This window comes from Phascolarctos cinereus, unplaced genomic scaffold, assembly GCF_003287225.1.
Source record: "Phascolarctos cinereus isolate Bilbo 61053 unplaced genomic scaffold, phaCin_HiC Scaffold_2;HRSCAF=192, whole genome shotgun sequence".
NCBI lineage: Eukaryota > Metazoa > Chordata > Mammalia > Diprotodontia > Phascolarctidae > Phascolarctos > Phascolarctos cinereus.
The window spans coordinates 37545052-37567176 of record NW_027555625.1 but is presented as its reverse complement, the minus strand read 5'-3'; the positions used below and the strand labels follow the sequence as shown (position 1 = coordinate 37567176).

Below are 22125 nucleotides of genomic sequence, written 5' to 3'. Positions count from 1 at the left end.
GCAATTTGGAACTATGCCCAAAGGGCTATAAAACTGTGCATACCCTTTGTTCCAGCAACACCACATCTAGGGCTGTATCCCAAAGAGATCATACAAATGGGAAAAGGACCTACATGTACAAAAATATTCATAGAAGCTCTTTTTGTGGTGGCAAAGAATTGGAAACTGAGAGGATGTCCATCAATTGGGGAATGCCTGAACAAGTTGTAGTATATGAATGTAATGGAATACTATTGTGCTGTAACAACTGATGAGAAGGCAGACTTCAGAAAAACCTGGAAAATCTTGTACGGCCTGCTGCTGAGTGAAATGAGCAGAACCAGGAGAAGGTTGTACACAATAACAGCCATGTTGTGTGATGACTGACTTTGATAGACTTAGCTCTTCTCAGCAATGCAAAGATCTAAGACATCTCCAAAAGTCTCATGATGGAAAATGCTATCCACATCCAGAGAAAGAGCCATGGAGTCTGAATGCAGATGGAAACATACTATTTGCTCTCCTTTTCTTTTGTTGTTTTGTTTTGTTTCTTCTTTCTCATGGTTCCTCCCATTAGTTCTGATTCTTCTTTACATCATGACTAATGTGAAAATATACTTAATATGAATATATAAGCAGATCCTATATCAGACTTGTACACTTTCTTGGAGAAGGGAAGAAGGAGAGAGAGAAAATTTAAAACTCCAAATCTTATAGAAGTAAATGCTGAAAACAAAAAATTAATTAATTAATTAGTTAGTTTTTAGGGGGAAAAAAAAGAATTTCCCATTTCATAAAAGTTGCTGGCAAAACTGCGAAGCAGTCCAGCAAAAACCAGGCATGGACCAACATCTCAAGTCATATACCAAGATAAGGTCAAAATGAATACATGATTTACACATAAAGGGTGGTATCTTAAGCAAAGTAGGCGAGTGTTGGAAAATGTCCCTGTTAGATCTATGGAAAAGAGAAGAGTTTATGACTAAGCAAGAAATAGAGAGGATCGAAGGAAATAACACGCATAATTTTAATTGCATGCAATTTTAAAGTTTTTGCCAAAACAAAACCAACACAACCAAAATAAGGCAATCAGGAAAATGGAAAAAGTTTCTACAGCAAAGTTTCTCTGATAAAGGCCTCATTTCTCAAATATATAGGAAACTGAGCTAAATATATAAATTTAAGATCCATTTACCAATTGAAAAATAAGCAAAGGATATGAACAGTCAGTTTTCAGAAGTTAAACCCATCAATAGTCATGTTAAAATGCTCTAAATCAACAATAATAAGAGAAATGCAAATGAAAACATCTCACAGCTACCACTTCATACCTAACAGACTGTCTAACCTGACAGAAAAGGAAAATGATAAATGCTGGCAGGGATGTGAAAAAAGAGTGACCCTAGTGCTCTATCAGTGGAGTTATGAGCTGTTCTAACCATTCTTGGAATACAATCTGGAACATGACCAAAAGACTGTAAACCCATGCATAACCTTTGACCTAGCAATCTCTCTATTAGGTCTATGTGCCACAGAGACAAAAGAAAAAGGGAAAGGACCTAAACACACAAAAATATTTAGAGCAGCTTTATTTATGGGGGCAAAGAATGAGAAACTGAGCAAATGTGAGGGAATTATTTTAAGACTGCAAGGGAGAACTCCCAGGACTGGGTAATTCCAGGACCTTACCCCCTTCTGAAATAGTGAATAAAACTTGAGGAAATTCAGGGGATTAGGACAGCAAATGGTTAATTGTGGGAATTAAGTGAACCACACTGACACCATCTTATGACTCAATTCTGGAGCTAGCTTAGTTTCTATTCCATTTTAGGTCTATCTAGTCCAATTGCTGACTTCTGAGAAAACTTTATTCAGTTGTGGCAATTGGAAAACCTTATTGCATTGTTTGACCCTGGCTGGTAAACTGAAGGACCTCTCAGTGCTGTGCAGAGCCCCTTAACCAAAGACCTACATTATGCTGATCAGAAACCAGGTCAGAGCCAAAGACTGATGTGAAGAGTTTCTCACAATTGTAAATCTCAAACAATTCATATGTCTTATCTGAAAACTGGCCCTGTACTGATGAATCAGTTATTCATCTGTATGCATACATACAGATTACTTTAATTCCTTTAATTGTTTACAAACACTTGGGGGAAGTGGGATATCTTTTTTTCTGATTTCAGGGATTTGCACCTATTCACTCTCCCCTTCTGAACTTGGAAAGATCCTAATCTTTCATCTAATTAGAAGTCAGATTACCTGGTGGTGCAACGTTTCCTTTTAATTAATTGACTTTATTTGATTAATTGTTTTTAAAAGTCTATCTCCTCTGTATTTTGGGTAAAAGCCTAAAGTGAGGTTTGGTCCCAGTTTGTTAAACAATTGGTATGCATTGCTTAACGAATCAGTATGCTCAGAAGATGAAACCACTGTTTCCTTAGTCATTTCATCTTTTACCCACCATAGATGCCCATCAATTGGGGAATGAAGGAAAAGGTGTGGGATGTGATTGTGAGGTTGTGTAATAAGAAATGACAAGGGGGAAAGGTTCAGAAAAAACCTGGGAAACTTCTATGAACTGAGGCAATGTGAAGTGAGCAGAATCAGGAGAACATTGTGCCCAGTAAGGGCAATATGGTAACAGTGATCAACTATGAAAGACTTGGGTTACTTTGATTGATACAATGATGCATGAAAATTCCAATGGACTCACGATGAAAAATGAGGAGAGAACTGATGAACTCTGAAGGCAGATAACAGAATTTTTTTTTCACTTTCTTTTATTTTAATGCTTTAAAAAAATTTTTTTTTGCAATGTGGCTAACATGGAAATGTTTTACATGTCTTCACATGAATAATGGGTATCTTGTTGCTTGCCTTGCCAAAGGGTAGGGAAGCTGCTGGAAGGAGGGAAAGAATATGGAATACAAAATTTTAAAATGAATGTTAATTTTGGGGTAGGGGCATTAAATAGATGATCTCTATGATATCTTTTAGCTCTAAATACAGGATTCTCTGATAGCCAGAATTTATGGAGATATAGCATATGAGAAAGAAATGTATCCCTTGGTCTTTGGCCTGAGATAGTATTTCAGAAAACAAGCAATTGGCACTCACCACGTAGGGCCTGGTTGTCAGGAGAACAGAAGCCATTTTCTCTTCCTCAGTGCTCCCAGCTACTGGAGCTGAGCAGAGGCCACAAGGGGCAGAGGTTCTGGGGACAAAAGGAGAAGCGTGAGAAGCTCGGGCCACGCAGTATGTGTCCCCTAATCAGAGGCTAAAAATTCCCCCTTCTCCACTGAGGTGGAGAGCAGGGAGGAGGACATAGGGCTGGGGGGGGGGAAGGGGCCAGAAGGAAACAGTCACATCTCTTCTGGAGGGGGCATTGTCTTTAGGACAATATCCTTCAGAGATAAAACAGAAGAACAGATAAACAGGAGATACTTTCTGGAGGTGGGGAGAAGAGGGAATACTTTCTGGAAAGGGAGAGCACTGATCATCCCCAGCATCAGAGAAGGCTTCCTGGAGGGGGTGGTACCCAGGAAAAGGTCTGGAGGAAGAGGAGGACGCTGGGAAGAAGAGATGAGGCTATGGTGAAGTCCAGGCACAGACACAGACACGACACCTTCTGGAGGGGGAGAGCAATGATCATCCTCAGCATCAGAGAAGGCTTCCTGGAGGAAGTGGTACCAAGGATGCTGGGAAGGGATGATGCCACAGGGAAGTCGGCAACAAGGACCAGACTGACACCAGGAGTTCATGACCAAAGAGTCTCATTAAGGGAAGGGCTGAGGTCCAGAGGGTCAGGACATGCACAGGGGGTCAGGTGGTGAGGGCGTGTCTGCGGAGGGGCTTGCATCCGACTCCACCCCGACTCCAAGTGCCCTCCCTGTTCCCGCCCACATCCCTCCCCAGGCTCCACCCCCGCGACGCCGTAAGCCCGTGGATGGCTTCCTTCTCCTCTGGCGGAAGCTCAATCTATGGTGCTCCCCAGCCAGCCCGTGCTGCTGCGGGGTCCCCGCGCCCCGCATCCGGCTTCTGGCCAGGCCTGGCTCCGCTTTCGGCTGCCGCTCACCCCGTCCCAGGTCGGCTCAAGACAGAGAAGAAGAAGAAGCGAGCAGCAGGAAGAACGGAAAAGCAAAGAGCGCCATCGGGAAGTGACATTGGAGGAAGTTCCCACCCTCCAGCCAGAGACTTGGAAAAATGCCCCTGGGGCGAGCAATGCCTTCTGGGAATTGTAGTCTGGAGACGGCTGCATCTTCTGCGCATGCCTGGAGCTCGGCCCTCTCCCAGGTCCGGAATGTGGTCCTGAATCTCCCTGACTGCAGCTATTCCTCAGGGCACTTCTGGAGCGGAAGCCCCGCCCCCTCATCTCCCCTGACCCTGGTTAGCTTCAGTTTCTAAATCTGTAAAATGAGTTGGAGGAAATGGCTAATCACTCCAGTTATGTTTACCAAGAAAACCCCAAATGAGGTCACTAAGACCCAGAAATGATGCAGCAGAGTAATAAGAAGAATGTTTCTATTTATACCCCTATTTTATTGCAATCAGTATTACTCACTTCATTGTGATTCCATAGGGGAAGTGAATGTAGCCAGAATTACTGATATATCACTAATATCGCTATAGTATATCACATATAGTAATAGTATATTATAATATAGTATATATTATGATATATAAAATAGTAATCATATTATAGTAATAATATCACATATAGCATAGTATATATAGTATGTCACTAATGTACTCATCTAGTAATATACATTTAGTCAGTGTAGACAACTTATTTTTATTCAGGAATTACATATGTTCCCAAAGAGATGGAAAACAAAAAGGAAAAAGACTTATGTGTACAAATATATTTACAGCAGCTCTTTCAGTGGTGGCAAAGTATTGGAAATAGAGGGCATGTCTGTCAGTTGGAGAATGGCTGAACAAGTTATTGTATATGATTGTGATGGAATACTATTGTGCCATAAGAAAATGATGGAGTATGGGCCCAAGCCGAGACCTTTGCCCCATACCCCAAAAGAATTTGCGTTCCATTTGTTTCAGGGGGAAATGATGAGGAACAGACTCTGGAAAGAGCACTAAGAAATGCAAAATCGATAATTTTGATTATATTAAATTTAAAGGGTTTTACACAAACAAAACTAAGACAGCCAGAATGAGAAAGAAAGCAGAAAGCTGGAAAATGATCTTTACAGCAAGTATCTCTCATAAAGACCTCATTTTTCAAATATACAAAGAACTGGGTCAGATTTATAAGAATACAAGTCATTCCCAATTGATATATGGTCAAAGGATATGAACAGGTAGTTTTCAGATAAAGAAATCAAAGCTATCTATAGTCATATGAAAAAATGCTCAAATCACTTTTGACTAGAGAAATGCAAATTATAACAACTCTGAGCTACCACCTCACACCTTTCAGATTGGCTGATATGACAAAAAAGGAAAATGATAAATGTTAAGAGTAGATGTGGGAAAATCAGGACACTAATACATTGCTGGAGGAGTTGTGAACTGATCTAACCATTCTGGAGAGCAATTTAGAACAATGCCCAAAGGACAACCAAAATGTGCATACCCTTTGAACCAGCAATCCCACTACTAGGTCTGTATCCCAAAAAGATCATTAAAAAATTGGAAATTGAGGGGATGTCCATCAATTGGGGAATGGCTGAACAAATTGTGGTATATGAGTGTAATGGAATATTATTCTGTTATAAGAAATGATGAGCACATGGAGAAAACCTGGAAAGACTTTATGAACAAGTGTAATTTTCTCATTGGTCATGTTGTTTTCCTACCTGTGCTTGTACTGCTTTTGTGGTTCATGCTTACAAATGGGACCACCCTGGCTGTACCCAAAAAGACTGTAAACATCCTAGTATAGAACCACCCAAGGGACCTTGCAGAACATATTCGGAAAGAATGTATGGGTGCGGGCAGCTGGGTTGCACAGTGGATAGAGCGCTGGCCTAGAGTCAGGAGGACCTGAGTTCAAATCTGGCCCCAGACATAAAACACTCACTGGCTGTGTGACTCTGGGCAAGTCACTTAAGCCCAATTGCCTCACCAAAAAAAAAAAAGTATGGGCAACTTTTCAGGGGTGGATTGTGGGGTCCCAGTTGGGGAAAAGCCATAATTCACAGGAAGAAGTCAAAAACCATTAACTTAAACTCTGTGAAAGTTGGAAGCCCAGACATGGGTGACCTGTTAAAAAAAAAAAGCATAAGTTAGACATTGACTCGTAACTTAGATACTGTGACCAATAAAAGCCATAACTTGGACATAGTGATGGTTCATGTCCAGTACGCGACCAGAAAAAAAATCTTGCATTTGGGCATTTACCCATCAACATTGGCTTAATGCCCAAGCTTGGAAATAAGTTCATTACTTTGATTTGTTGTTTTTTGTGTTTGTTTTGTGTGACTATATCTTTAAATTTTTTTTATTGATTAATTTATTTTTAGTTTTCAATATTCACTTCCACAAGATTTTGAGTTCCAAATTTTCTCCCTATATCTCCCCTACTCCATCCCAAGAGGGCATGCATTCTGAATACCCTTCCCCAACCTGACCTCTCTTCTGTCATCCCCCACTTCTTTTATCCCCATCTCCTTCTATTTTCCTGTAGGGCAGGATAGATTTTTATACCCCCTTTGCCTGTATATCTTATTTCCCAGTTGCATGTAAAAACAATTTTTAACATTTGTTTTTAAAACTTTGAGTTCCAAATTCTCTCCCTTCCTCCTTTCCCACCCACCCTCATTGAGAAGGCAAGCAGTGTGATGTAGGTTATACATGTGTAGTCATGCAAAACACTTCCACAATAGTCATGTTGTGAAAGACTAACTATATTTCCCTCCATCCCATCCCCCCCCACATTTATTCTATTCTCTCCTTTGACCTTGTCCCTCCTCAAAAGTGTTTGCTTCTGATTACCCCCTCTCCCAATCTTCCCTCCCTTCTATCATCCCCACCTCTCTTATCCCCTTCCCCCCCCATTTTCCTGGAGGGTAACAGATTTCCATACCCATTTGAGTGTGTATGTTATTCCCTCCTTAAGCCAAATCCAATGAGAGTAAGATTCACAAAATGAATTCATTACTAAGCAGAATCCCAAAATATGCACCAAACACTAGAGATGTACTCCTTTTGTTTGATTTTTATAATTACCACTGGGCTTTCCTGGGATCTCTGCAGGGATCCACTGTATTGTCTAGCAGCTGCTCCAGATTGCCCCTGTAAATAATTATAATGACTAATTAAACACCTGTAATCAATCTGGAGCCCCTTGGCATCTTCCTGTGGTATCAAACTTACCCACAGTTATGGGAGAGGTACAGGTTTCCCCAGCTAGGGGAATTCATGACCTCAAACATGGAACACATTACCTATCAGACTTATGGATAGGTGAACAATTTATAAACAAACAAGATAGAGAGAGCATTGTGAGATGTAAAATGGATAATTTTGATTACATTAAATTAAAAAGGTTTTGTACAAATAAAACAAATGTACCCAAGTTCAGAAAGCAGAAAACTGGGGTAAGAATTATTATAGGCAGTTTCTCAGATAAAGGTCTCATCTCAAATATATAAAGAACTTTGTCAAATCTATAAGAATATGAATCATTCCCCAATTGATAAATGGTCAAGAGATATGAACAGGCAATTTTTCTGATGAATACATCAAAACAATTTATATTCATATGAAAGAAATATGTGAAATCATTATTGATTAGGGAAGGGGAAATTAAAGCAACCCATCAGATTGGCTAGAATGATAGAGGAAAGTCACAAATGGCGGAGGGGATGTGGGAAAATTGGGACCTCAATTCATTGTTGGCCAATCTGTGAGCTGATCCAACAATTTTGGATAGCGATCTGGTGTGAGAAATGAATATTTTCTCTTATGTTTAATAACTAATTCTTGTATTAGGACTAATGATCTTCCCCCTTTCTGCTTCCTTATCCAGAAACCAACTAGTGTCGGAAATTTATCTTAGAGACTTACCCAGAGCTAGATCTACTCAGACAGTAAAAGTAATTCTAAGTATGCATTAATGGATGTATTCCTGCTGATTGTGTTTGCTCAGACAGACCTCTCCCTATTTTCAAGACAGGTGATATGGAAATTGATGTCTCTTTGACAAATATTTAAGTGACCTAATTCATGTACCCCAAAACCTTCATTTTAATATAACCCACCCCTGTCTTTGTGATAACCAATCAGAGTTAACTGCCACCCCTCAGAAACATCTCCTCTTTGAAGGGCATATAAAGTATGACCCCACCACCATTAGGGGTCTTTGGTCTAAAACAGATGGCCAAATGACCATCCTTTTATTAATAACCTACTGGCCTTATTAATGAAACGATTAAGTTACCAGAAACTATATCTCTCAACTAAACATCACAGTTATGGGGACCAAGAAGGGAGTTGAAAGGGAAAAAAAAAAACAGGTCTGGCTTGGGGTTTCCTAGGAAAACACACTCTCCTCCTAGTGCTCATGGTAAGATTTCATCATTTAGACAGGCCCTTTCCTAAGAAAACTCTAAGTTGAGATTTTTACTCAAAACTTCTGATTCAAACCTTCGATCATCTCTGTGTAAGCAAAAAAGTGTCTATATATCTAAAGTTTTACTCTCAACAGTAAAGGGTGGTCTCCTCTGCAAGGTATGGAGACGTTGCTATTGTGCCCACAGATTTTTGGAGAGTCGCTTGGGTGGTTTGGATAGACTGTAATAGGGGCCTGTACCATTTCAGTCTGATAAATGTCTGCTTATATTCGGCAGTAAAATTCACAGGGATGGTGTATTTAATGATGGCTACTTGGGAGGGCCAACTCAATCTCTTGCTTTTCTCCCCCTGATCATTCCAGGGATGTTTGCTGCTGATGCTCAAGTCCTTTCTGTCTTCCCACCAATTTTCGTTCCCCCTCCACAACTCCCTCTTGTGTGGGTGGAGAGCTTGGTCTGTGGTAGCAGGGGATGGGAATTGCAAAGGCCCAAGGCTTCTCCTTCATCTGGTCCACTTTTGCCATTCCTTTGAATTTATTCTTCCTATTTAATTCTAATTGTTTTCTTTATATTTATTCTGTATGTAATAGTGGTCAGCACATTCCACATAAGGAGGTTGGGACATACTCCAAACCCTAATTATAAATTTTTTAATTTAAAATTTTGTTTTGGCAAGATATTAGGGGACACTGTGGTTTCCAGAGCGAAAGCCCAGCAAGCAAGCTGTGCCCCAGCTTGGCAAAACAAGGATCCTTTGTGCTCACCCTCTGGCAAAATCCCATAATTGCTGTATTGCTTTGACCAGCACCAGGTGTTCTGAGTTCAGACAAGCACAGGACAAGCTTGGACAAGTACCCATGTTCCAGTCATAAAGCCTGATATGAATCAAACTTGTATCATTATGGCTGTTACCCCTCATTGTCAGGGCTACAGCTGACAATGCCCAGTTATTGGCATGAGCATTGAGATCTCCCCCCACTGACTTGGGTCCCCCACTAAGGGCAGAACACCAACACATGTGTCTCATTCCCTCCTTGCTTGCAAGCCATTTCCCTCACTTTGAAATTGAACTTCTGTTTGATTCCCAACTCTCCCTGCATCCTGCTCTGTTCAGCATACAACCATCCACAGGTTAGAGATCAGTGCAGTACAACTGACACTTTTATTTTAGCAATTATTTTTTCTTCATCTGCAACAACCAAAAAAAAAAAAAAGAAAGAAAAAACCCTTCCTATTATATAGAGTTGAACAAAATAAATTTCCACATTAGTCACACCCAAAATATGTCTCATTCTGCATTTTAAATCCATCACTTCTGCAGAAAGACATGAGTACCAATCTTATCTTCAGTCCTCTTGAATCATGGTTTGGCTAGGACAATAATTTATAAGAGTTGTCCATCTCTATGAGTGTAGGTAACCTCCACACAGGTGCAGACCAAAAGACACACAAGCAGTCTTTCCTCTTTCCAACACGTTCTCTATACAATGAACAAACTGATGTTCCTAAATCATGTCAGACTATACCATTCCATTCCAAGGACTTGGCAGTTTTCTTAGAGACTCTGTGGTAAAATATGAACCCCTTTGTTAAAGCCTACCAGGGATCTACAAGCTGATTACACATTGCTTGCCCTGCAGAAACATGGGAAGATGTCTCAAAACCAATGAAGAGGGGCTGGAAGAGAGCAGCAGCTCCAGAAACTGAGCCTGTGGGGACACTTGTGGTTGAGACGATGGGAGTACTGGAACAGTGGGTTTGTAAGTAAGTAGTGATTTCTAGATCATTGTCAACTCTGAGAGAGAAAAGACCAGGTGACTCAGCGCCAGGATTGGTCAAGTAGTTGCAAAGCCAACTTCTGGCTGTGTGCATTAGTCATTCAACAAACCTTCCATTACCCTAGAGCTCAAGCCTGGACCTCTACAAATTGACCTCCATTGGATTTTATACCCATCTGGCTAGACATGGCAGACTATTGGGGAATAGAAAGGCAAGCAGAAATCTTAGGATTTTATGCTCTGCTGCAGAAAGACCCAAGTCTAGGAGTTCAGTAATCTGGTCCATGTCATAGGTGATTCCAAATCTTTTTTAAATCATTTAAATTTAAAAGTTTATTTATTTTGAACATTCTTTTTTATCATTCTGAGTTCCAAAATTCTCTTTCCAGGCCCTCCCCCACCCATTGATAAGGGAAGAAATATATCAATTACACATGTAAAATCTCACCCCCAAAAAACTTTTATACTAATTATGTAGCAAAAACAGTAAGAAAAATGAAGAAAATGAAAAAATATATATACTTTAATTTACATTGAGTTCATCAGTTTGCTCTCTGGGGGTGGACAGTGTGTTTAATCATGTGTTCTTTGGAATAATCTTGATCAGAGTAGCTAGGTCTTTGACAGTTGATCATCATTACAATATTGCTTTTACTGTATGCAATGAACCCCTGCTTCTGTTCACTCTGTATCACTCCATATGAGCCTTCACAGGGTTTTCTGGAACTATACCTCTCATTATGTTATTGTTGTTCAGTGGTTCAATCACCGTGAGACTCTTCATGACCTCATTATGGGGGTTTTCCTGGCAAAGATAACACGGTAGTTTTGCCAATTTCTTCTCCTGTAGATTAAGGCAAAAAGAGCTTAAGTGAATTGCCCAGTGTCACAGAGCCAATAAATGTCTAAGTCCATTTCTGAACTCAGGTTTACTGATTCCGGGCACTCTATGCAGTAAGCAATCAAGGTACTATCATTTTTTTACAGAAATGGCATATAGAACAAGTAGTGCTATAGCTAGATAAAAGGGAATGCCCAGTTTTATAGCTCTTCGGGCACAGTTTCAAATTGTTTACCAGAATGATTAGAACAGTTGTGAACTATGCATAAATGTCCTAATTTTTTTTATATCCCTTTCAGAATTGGTCATTTTCCTTATCTCCAGTGTTAATTAATCTGATAGGTGTGAGGGGGTATCTCAAGAGTTGTTTTCATTTACATTTCTCTAATCAGTAGTGATTTAGAGCATTTTTTCACATGAGAATTGTTAGCTTTGATTTCTTCTTCTGAAAACTCCCTGTTCATATCCTTTGACCACAGTCAGAATCCCATCCTTCTTTTCACATATCTCTAATTAGATGATAAGGGCTGTGGCTAACTCAAAAAAATATTAGTTACTCCTGCTGTTTGCCCAGCACATCACTGGATTCCTTCACTTTGTCATTCAGAACACCAGGCAGAAATTACATAGCATCAACATCGGCCACAAGCCCTTACTAGGCTTTTAAAAAAATTAATCTGATTACAAATCTTTATTGTTCAGTGTCTACCCTGAGGAATAGGAGCAAAAGCTGCACCAGCAAAATCAGGAACACAGCTCAGAATATAATACATTCTTTAAGCACAGTCAACAAGTATTTATCACAAATCAGGCTCATCTGATGGCCAAGGGGTCATCCAAATGCTTCATGCATGCCATCTGCCCAGGAATCAAAGTTAATACAAAAGCTCTCCCCCAAACACCACCCATTCAGTATTGTCTGGCCCCATCACCAAATCCTTTCCATACCAAAAGGCTCATGGGAGGGTAACATTAATTTTTCTCCCCTTAGAGGGCTCTGCAGAGGGAAGGATATCTCCTTTCTTGGGGTCTGACTCCCAAGAATTCATATAACTCAGAATCATAGTCTAGACAGCAATGGGATTCTCCCACTCTTCTTATATTCATAAAGATTCTGAAAAGTATGAATTCTCTGATGAACATCAGAGCAGTGTGCTCAGTGAAAATGCCTTGCCACATGTACTATGTAACTTATACTGTTTTTCTCCAGAATAAATTCTTTGATGCTGAGTAAGCTGTGTTCTAAAGGTCTTCCAAATTCATTACATTCATAAGGTCTCTCTCCAGTATCAGTGGTCTAGGGTAAGTTCTAAAGTCAGGAGGAAGGTATGCCCACATACAGTACATTCACAAGATTTCTCATCAGTATCAATTCTGTGATGTCCAGTAAGTTCTGAATTGTAATGGAAGGCCTTCCCACACTCCTTATTTCATAAAGAATCTCCCAAGTGTGAATTTTAAATGCACAGTAAATTGTGTCTTACTCCTGAAGGACTTCCCATATTCACTACATTCATAAGATTTCTATCCAGGAAAAATGCTTTGATGTACAATAAGTTGTGGCTTACTTCTGAAAGCCTTTCCATATTCATAAGGTCCCTCACCAGCATAAATTCTCTGATGTTCAATAGAATCTAACTTGTGATGGTGTTCCCAATCTTTATATTAATAATGAATCTCTCAAGTATGAATTCACTGATGAATATAAAGTTTTGTCTTCTGGTTCAAGAACTTCCCACATTCACTACATTCATAAGATTTAGCCCAATTATGAATTCTCTGATGCACAGTAAGATTTGCCTTCATCCTGTAGGCCTTCTAATGTACACTACATTCATAAGATTCACCTCCAGTATGGATTCTTGGATGTCAAATAAGTTCTGAATTGCAGTGGCAAGCCTTCCCACATTCCTTACATTAATAAAGAATCTCTCCAGTATGAATTCGCCAATGCACGCTAAGATATGCCTTACTCCTGAAGGCCTTTCTACATTCACTACATTCATAAGGCCTCTCTCCAGTATGAATTCTCTGATGCACAGTAAGCTGTGCCTTACTCCTGAAGGCCATCCTGCATTCACTACATTCATAAGGTTTCTCTCCAGTATGAATACTCTGATGAAAAGTAAGTTCTATCTTACTCCTGAATGCATTCCTGCATTTGCTACATTCATAAGGTTTCTCTCCAGTATGAATTCTCTGATGCACAGTAAGTGGTGTCTTCCTGGTGAAGGCTTTCCCACATTCATTGCATTCATAAGGTTTCTTTCCAGTATGAATTTTTTGATGCTCAGTAAAATGTGCCTTACTCCTGAAGGCTTTTTCACATTCACTACATTCATAAGGTTTCTCTCCAGTATGAATTCTCTGGTGCACAGTAAGTTGTGTCTTACTCCTGAAGGCCTTCCCACATTCACTACATTCATAAGGTTTCTCTCCAGTATGAATTCTCTGGTGCACAGTAAGTTGTGTCTTGCATCTGAATGCCTTCCCACATTCACTACATTCATAAGGCTTTTCTCCAGTGTGAATGCTTTGATGCACCGTTAAGTATCCTCTTATTCATGAAGGCCTTCCCACACTGACTACATTCATAAGGTTTAGCTCCAGTATGAATCCTTTGATGTTGAATAAGTTCAGCGTTGTAGTGACAGGCCTTCCCACACTCTTCACATTCATAAAGAATCTTTCCAGGATGAATTCTCTGATGCACAATAAGTTGTGTCTTACTCCTGAAGGCCTTCCCACATTCATAAGGTTTCTCTCCAGTATGAATTCTTTGATGTAGAATAAATACTGAGTTGTAGAAGAAAGTCTTCTCACACTCCTTACATTCATAAAGATTCTCTCCCGTATGAATTCTCTGATGTACAGTAAGCTGTGTCTTATGTCTGAATGCCATCCCACATTTGCTACATTTATAAGGTTTTTCTCTAGTATGAATTCTCTGATGCACTGTAACATGTGACTTCATCCTGAAGGCCTTCCCACATACACTACATACATAAGGTTTTTCTGCCCTATGATTTCTTTGACATTTTATAAGATCTGAATTGTGATGAAAACATTTCCATACTCCTTGTAATCACAAATTATCCCTCCAGTATGAATTTTCTGATGCACAGTAAGCTGTCTCTTAACCCTGAAGGCCATCCTGCATTCACTACATTGATAAGGTGTCTCTCCAGTATGAATTCTCTGATGCACTGTAAGATTTGACTTTCTATTGAAGGCCTTCCCACATAAACTACATTCATAAGGTTTCTCTCCAGTATGATTTATTTGATGGGCAATAAGATCTGACTTGCGAGGGAAAGCCTTCCCACATTCCTTGCATTCATAAAGACTATCTCCAGTGTGAATTCTCTGATGTACAGTAAGTTGTGCCTTACTCCTGAAGGCCTTCCCACATTCACTACATTCATAAGGTTTCTCTCTAGTATGAATTCTCTGGTGTAGAATAAGTTCTGAGTTGTAGATGAAAGCCTTCCCACACTCCTTACACTCATAAATAATCTTTCCAGTGTGAATACTCCAATGCACAGTAAATTGTGTCTTACTCCTGAAGGCCTTCCCACATTCACTACATTCATAAGATTTCTCTCCATTAAATTCTTTGCTCTCTGAAATGAAGAAAAAAGAGGTAATTAACCCTGGCTTTTCTTCCATTTCCCAAGGTTCCTACTTCCTCAAAAGGTTTTAGAGCTATTCTCTTGCCTTCTTACTGGAGAAGACTAGACTCACTACTCTTTCACTAAGGATCACAGTTTATCTTGTGTGAAAATATGATGATTCAAAATTAACATATATAAATGAATTGACTGGATGAAATTACCTGGAAAGATGAATTTACTCTCCAGTAAATGGTGGATATTTGGATGGATAAGGAAATTAAAAAGTATCCTTAAAAACTAAATGACTTTGAGAGTTTGCAAAAGTAGCCTTAGGGCAGTTAGGTGGCACAATGGATACAGGGTTAGGCTTGAGTCAGGAAGATTCATCTTTCTGAGATCAAATCAGGACTCAGACACTGTGACCCTGAGCAGGTCATTTTACCATGTTTGCCTCCATTTCCTCACCTTTAAAGTGACTTAGAAAAGGAAAAGGCAAATCACCCCATTACTGCTGCCAAGAAAACCCCAAATTAGGTCAGAAACAGTTGCACATGACCAAAAAATTACCAAAAAAGAACAAAATGTATCCTTAACAGTTCAGATGGAAATATGAAGGGAAAACACTGAACAGAAAGAAAAAAAAATAGAACTGATGGGCTTAACATGAGGAGAGGCAGAGACATAGAAGAAACAGAAAAAAGAAAAATTATAAGGAAAAAAGATCATATCAGACAACTGTTGCCATATACTTCCAATAAAAATCCAACTTATGTACTTTGTGAGGAATTCATTAAACTTATAAGAGTAAGATCCAGTTCTAAAGTAAATGATCAAGCCATATAGGAATTATTCACAAGACAAATTATTAATAATTACCTGAAAGAATACTGAAACTCTGGTAATCAAAGAAATAAAACTCAGAACAATTTGGAGGTATCACCAAATAGTCATCGTATTAGAAAAGATATTTTAAAATGGTAACAAATTTTGAAGTTATGCTGAAATACACAGTTATTAAGCTACTGACGGCATTTTTTCTGAAAAGCAAAAAAGAAATTTAAGCTTTAACTACAAAACTTCATAACCTTTACTCAAGCATCCCACTACTAGCCCTACATCTTCAAAAAAGCAAAGAAAATATTTACCATAGCTTTTTGTGAAACAGCAAAATACTCAAAACCAGTAAGTCCAATGATGGCATTACAGTAAAACAAACCCTGTCATAGTAACATATTAAGGTGCCTTGATATATAACTTTAAAGCATAAAGAAAAACAGGATGATATATAACATAACAGGCTAACATAAGGGGAATTAAGTTAGGATTAAATATTTTATAAAGTAACAGCAGCAAAGAAACATAAACATCAAGCAACAGAGAAGAAATTATCAGAAGACAAGAAAGTCAAAAGGGCATATTGTTAACAGATTAAGTGATGTGCTGACTTTAACAGGGAGTACGAATCCGTGCAACTGAGACCGGAGAAATACCTACCCTACACTGAAGCAACCACTTGCTTTGAAATTGGAGGTACATGTGATTAAAGAGATACAAAAAAAAAACTTCTTGAATTAAAAAAATGACATTTTAAAGTCTCAGCTCTTCTCAAATGCCTGAGAAGCTTTTATAAGACCACCCTGTTCAACATTTTATAAGAGCTTTGACCTACAATGACCAACAGAGCTGTATTTTGCAATGACCCATTTCTTTGGTTTTTATGTAGTCACCTGGACAGCTGCTTTTGGGAATATCTGCCTCTGGCATACAAGATGCTTCCTTTCTTTCCAACTGGTAGATCACATCTGGTTTGGAAACTGCAAATCCTGTTCATTGAAAATGAAAAAGTGTAAGACAAAGTCATCTTAGAATTCAGTCACAGAACAGAGAGCTGAAAGATTCCTCTCAACTCTTAATAGAAAGGGGGGGGAAGGGGACAGAATTTATCTTCTACTATCCAAGGCACTGTCTTTGTCAGCTGATTCTGTCTGATTATTTTTTTCAACCAGGGAAGGCTTAATGGCCTAGATGGAAGGACAGGTAGGGTTTGTTTTGGTCTGGGGTTTGGTTTTTTTTACATAGTAGGAAGGAAAGGAGACCATACATTAAAAAAAAAAAAGCATCCAAAATATTTTTTAAAAGACTTAAAAACTAGTTTAAACTCTCCTTGGGAAAAAAGAAGGCATGCTAGGAAGACCCTGAGGATAATACAAAAGACCAACGAACAATATTCTATTATGTAGGAATGGGTTACAGAGTAGGACTAAGGAAAAATAGTTCATTAGACTCTGCTTAGACAATGGGAACAATTTATATACGATGAAACCTACACTAGGACACTGGGATTAAACAAAAAGTCTTGGATTTGAGAGGGGGAGATAAATTCTCAAGGATAACAAATCAATCAATTTCCAGGTATACTAAGCAAATATCTTTATCCTAGAAATAGGAAGCATAAGTACTGCCTCTCTGGACTACACAAGAACTAGGGAATATCTTCCTTTGGCATGCCAAAGAATAACTATTAAAATCTTGAAAGTCAATATCACATATATCAAGACTGGTCTTACCCAAGGAGACCAAGTTCCTATAGTTCTCCACCATCACATCCCTGTACAGCTTTTTCTGAGATGGGTGCAAATGTTTCCACTCCTCCAAGGAGAATTCCACAGCCACATCCTGGAATGTCACCAATTCCTGAAACACCAAAATATTTGTGCTTATGCAGGTATAACTCTAATTGTTATGGAGTTTCACTATAACTCCCTTATCAATAGGAATCATTTCAGTTGCTTAACTGTAATCCAGTACAGTAACTGAAGCATAACAGGCACATTACTAAAATTCCTCTCTCCTTAGACTATAAGCTTCTTGAGGGCAGTGGCCAGGTTGGCTTTCTTTGTATCCTTACCACTTAGCAAAGTGGTTGCTTATTGTTGTTAATGGATCCAATGACATCCATTTTAAATGTATGTGGGAGGTTTTTTTGTTTTTTGCTTTTTTCCTAGTGAACATGACTGTATTCAATGCTCCTGGAACCATAAGAGCAAAGGCGAACATGGGGGACTACCATCTCCTATCTGCAACATGATGGGAAAAAGTTTTACAGCTGAAAAGGATATTAAAGGACTATTGTTTTATTTTTTTTTAAGGACTTTTAAAAAAATTTTTTTTTTCCATATGCTTGAGTTGAAAATTTTTTCTCCCTTTTTCTCCCCCCGCCCCGCCCTCCCAAGACAGCGCACAATCTGACATAGGCTTTACATTTACATACCCATTAAACATATTTTCACATTAGTGAAGTTGTAAGTATTAAAACCAATAGGAGGAACCATCAGAAAGATGAAACAAAACTCAACTGAAGGTAAAAATAAGTGAGAGCGATTCGACTTCCATAGTTCTTTCTTTGGATGTGGACAGCATTTTCCATCCCGAGGCCTCTGGAGATGTCTTAGATCCTTGTAATGCTGAGAAGGGTTCAGTTTAACATTCTTAGTCATTGCATAACGTGGCTGCTATTGTATACAAAGTCCTCTTGGTTCTGCTCACTTCACTCAGCATCAGACCATATAAGTCTTAAAGGACTATTGTTTTAAAATTCACATATTTAGAACTGAAAGACTTGAGAGTTCAACTTTCTCATTTTACAAATTAGCAAAGTGAGGCCCAGGGAGAAAAAGTAATCTGCTAAAGGTCAAAAGGGAGTAAATTGCAGATCCAATCAAACTGTCAAAGAATTTTTTATAGAACTAGAAAAAATATTAAACATTGTCAGGATAAACAAAAATCAAGAACATCAAAGGAATCAAACAAAAAAGCTAGGTGAAGGAAGGGGGAACCTACCATAATGGATTTCAAACTATATTAAAAGGAGTAATCACCAAAACAATCTGAGAAAAGGCTGCAAAATTCAGTGGTTGATCAATGAAATAGACAAGGTATACAATATACAGAAGTAAAGACCACAATAATCTAATGTTTGATAAACCCAAAGATCCAAGCTTGTCAGGTAAAAACTCCCCATTTCACAAAAATTGCTGGCAAAACTGCAAAGCAGTACAGAAAAAACTAAGCATGAACCAACATCTCAAATCACATACCAAGATAGGGTCAAAATGAGCACATGATTTAGACATAAAGGGTGGTATCATAAGGAAAGTAAGTGAGCATGAGAAAATGTCCCGGTTAGATTTATGGAAAAGAGAAGAATTTATGACCAAACAAGAGATACAGAGGATTACAAAACATAAAATGCATAATTTTGATTATATGCTATTTAAAAGTTTTAGCCAAAACAAAACCAGTGCAGCCAAAATAAAAAGACAATTAGGAAAATGGAAAAAGTTTCTGGTAAAGGAGTCAATTCTCAAATACACAGGAAACTGAGCTAAATATACAAATTTAAGAACTATCTACCAATTGAAAAATAGGCAAGGGGTATGAAGAGGCAGTTTTCAGAAGGTAAACCCATCAACAGTAATATGCAAAATGCTCTAAATCATTAATAATTAGAGAAATGCAAGTAAAAACAACTCAGAGACACTACTTCACAACTTATCAGATTGCCTAACATGACAGAAAAGGGAAATGATAAATGCTGAAAGGGATGTGGGAAAATAGGGACACTAGTGCACTATTAGTGGAATTTTGAACTGTTTCAACCAGTCTTGGAACCCTAATCCTAAATGTACAAAAGACTATAAAAATGTGTATTCTCTTTGATGTAGCAATCCCTTTATTAGGTCTGAATCCCAAAGAGATCAAAGAAAAAGGGAAAGACCTAAACACACAAAAATATGTAGAAGCTTTATTTCTGGTGGCAAAGAATTAGAAATTGAGCAGATGTAAGGGAATCATTTTAAGATTGCAGGGGGAGAACTCCTAGGACTTTGGGTGATTCCAGGAACTCACCCTCTTCTGAAATAATGAGTAAAACTTGAAGGAATTCAGGGGATTAGGACAGCAAAGGGTTAATTGTGGAAATTGAGTGAACCATAGTGACACCATCTTGTGACTCCAATTCTGGAGCTAACTTAGTTTCTAGTCAACCTTAGGGCTATCTAGTCCAATTGCTGTCTTATGAGAAAACTTTATTCAACTGTGGCAATTTGAAAACCTTAGTGCATTGTCTGACCCTAGCCCTTCCTGGGTGGGAAACTGGAGGACCTCTCCCTGCTGTGTAGAGCCCCTTAACCTAGGGACCTAGATCATTCTCACCAGAAACTAGGTGAGATCCAAAGAGTAATGTAAGGAGTTTCTCACAATTGTACATCTCAAGCAATTCATGTCGTATCTGAAAATCGGCCCCATACTGACCAATCAGTTATTAGTTACATGTTCCTTTAATTGTTTACAAACACCCTGGGGGAGTGGAACTACCCTTTTGCTGATCTCAAGCATTTCACCTGTTCACTCTCCCCCTTCTGTACTTGGAAAGTCCCTAATCTTTCATCCAATTAGACATCAGATTACCTCATTGCATAATATTTCCTTTTATTTAATTGACTTTATTTCATTAATTGTTTTTATAAGTCTGTCTCCCCCTCTATCTGGAATCCAGGCCTAAAGCGAGGAAGTCTGGTCCTGGTTTCTTGAAAAACTGACATGTACTGCTTAATAAATCAGTATGCTCAGAAGATCAAACTATTGTTTCCTTGGTCATTTCATCCTTCACCCACCACAGATGTCCATCAGTTGGGGAATGGCTGAATAAGGTGTGGGATATGATTGTGAGGGAATACTATTGTATATCAAGAAATGACAAGGGTGAGGTAGGTTCAGAAACACTTGAGAATATTTTGATAAACGGAGGCAAAGTGAAATGAGCAGAATCAGAACACTGTGGCCTTCTGACCCACAGTCTGGTGTTCTTTTCTTTATACTTTGCCACCTCTTACTCTTTAATTAAATTCACTTTAATGTAGCACTTCCCCTAAACGTAGGTATGAATCAAGGAGTCTTTTATTTAATTAATTTAGTTTAAACTTAAATACACAATAAGAAAAAAAAGAAACATGTTATAAACTTAAATACAAAAAAAGAAAAAACTGTCATGTGCACAGCAGAATGTAAGAGAGCATTCAAAATATAGAGCAATAAATTTCCATTTCAAGAAAGCCTATATAATAAACATTGCATATTGTGTTGAGAGCTGTCCAACTTTTCTTGTGTAATAAGAAATGACAAGGTTCAGAAAAAACCTGGGAAGACTTTTATGAACTGAGGCAATGTGAAGTGAGCAGAATCAGGAGAATATTGTGCCCAATAAGGGCAATATGGTAACAGTGATCAACTATGAAAGACTTGGGTTACTTTGATTGATACAATGATGCATGAAAATTCCAGTGGACTCACGATGAAAAATGAGGAGAGAACTGATGAACTCTGAAGGCAGATAACAGAATTTTTTTTTCACTTTCTTTTATTTTAATGCTTTAAAAAAATTTTTTTTTGCAATGTGGCTAACATGGAAATGTTTTACATGTCTTCACATGAATAATGGGTATCTTGTTGCTTGCCTTGCCAAAGGGTAGGGAAGCTGCTGGAAGGAGGGAAAGAATATGGAATGCAAAATTTTAAAATGAATGTTAATTTTGGGGTAGGGGCATTAAATAGATGATCTCTATGATATCTTTTAGCTCTAAATACAGGATTCTCTGATAGCCAGAATTTATGGAGATATAGCATATGAGAAAGAAATGTATCCCTTGGTCTTTTGGCCTGAGATAGTATTTCAGAAAACAAGCAATTGGCACTCACCACGTAGGGCCTGGTTGTCAGGAGAACAGAAGCCATTTTCTCTTCCTCAGTGCTCCCAGCTACTGGAGCTGAGCAGAGGCCACAAGGGGCAGAGGTTCTGGGGACAAAAGGAGAAGCGTGAGAAGCTCGGGCCACGCAGTATGTGTCCCCTAATCAGAGGCTAAAAATTCCCCCTTCTCCACTGAGGTGGAGAGCAGGGAGGAGGACATAGGGCTGGGGGTGGGGGAAGGGGCCAGAAGGAAACAGTCACATCTCTTCTGGAGGGGGCACTGTCTTTAAGACAATATACTTCAGAGATAAAACAGATACTTTCTGGAGGTGGAGAGAAGAGGGAATACTTTCTGGAAGGGGAGAGCACTGATCATCCCCAGCATCAGAGAAGGTTTCCTGAGGAAACGGTACCAAGGATGCTGGGAAGGGATGATGCCACAGGGAAATCTGCACCAAGGACCAGACAGACATCAGTTCAAGATTCTCGCCAAAGGAAAGCCTGAGGTCCGGAAGGTCAGGACATTCGCAGGGGTTCACGCGGTGAGGGCGTGTCTGGGGAGGGGCTTGCATCCGACTCCACACCCACGTGACCCTCCCAGTCCCCGCCTACATCTCTCCCCAGGCTCCAC

General features: G+C 39.0%; 1 protein-coding gene and 1 pseudogene across 2 annotated transcripts in view; both read right to left on the bottom strand.

Moving 5' to 3' along the window:
* The window catches only part of LOC110203470 (uncharacterized), a 28918-nt gene extending 24618 nt beyond the window's left edge, over positions 1–4300 (bottom strand). The window contains 2 exon segments of the mRNA XM_020979975.2: positions 3100–3196; positions 4058–4300. Of these exon segments, the coding sequence (XP_020835634.2) occupies positions 3100–3196; positions 4058–4251 (291 nt within the window). The 5' untranslated portion in view covers positions 4252–4300.
* Positions 4301–10794: 6494 nt separating this feature from the next.
* LOC110203486 (uncharacterized) lies at positions 10795–21899 on the bottom strand (annotated as a pseudogene). Its single transcript, XR_013484450.1, has 4 exons — positions 21506–21899; positions 17317–17443; positions 16477–16572; positions 10795–14758 (listed from the first exon to the last, which is right to left on the bottom strand). The product of XR_013484450.1 is annotated as an uncharacterized LOC110203486 (transcript).
* Between the last annotated feature and the right edge of the window lie 226 nt (positions 21900–22125).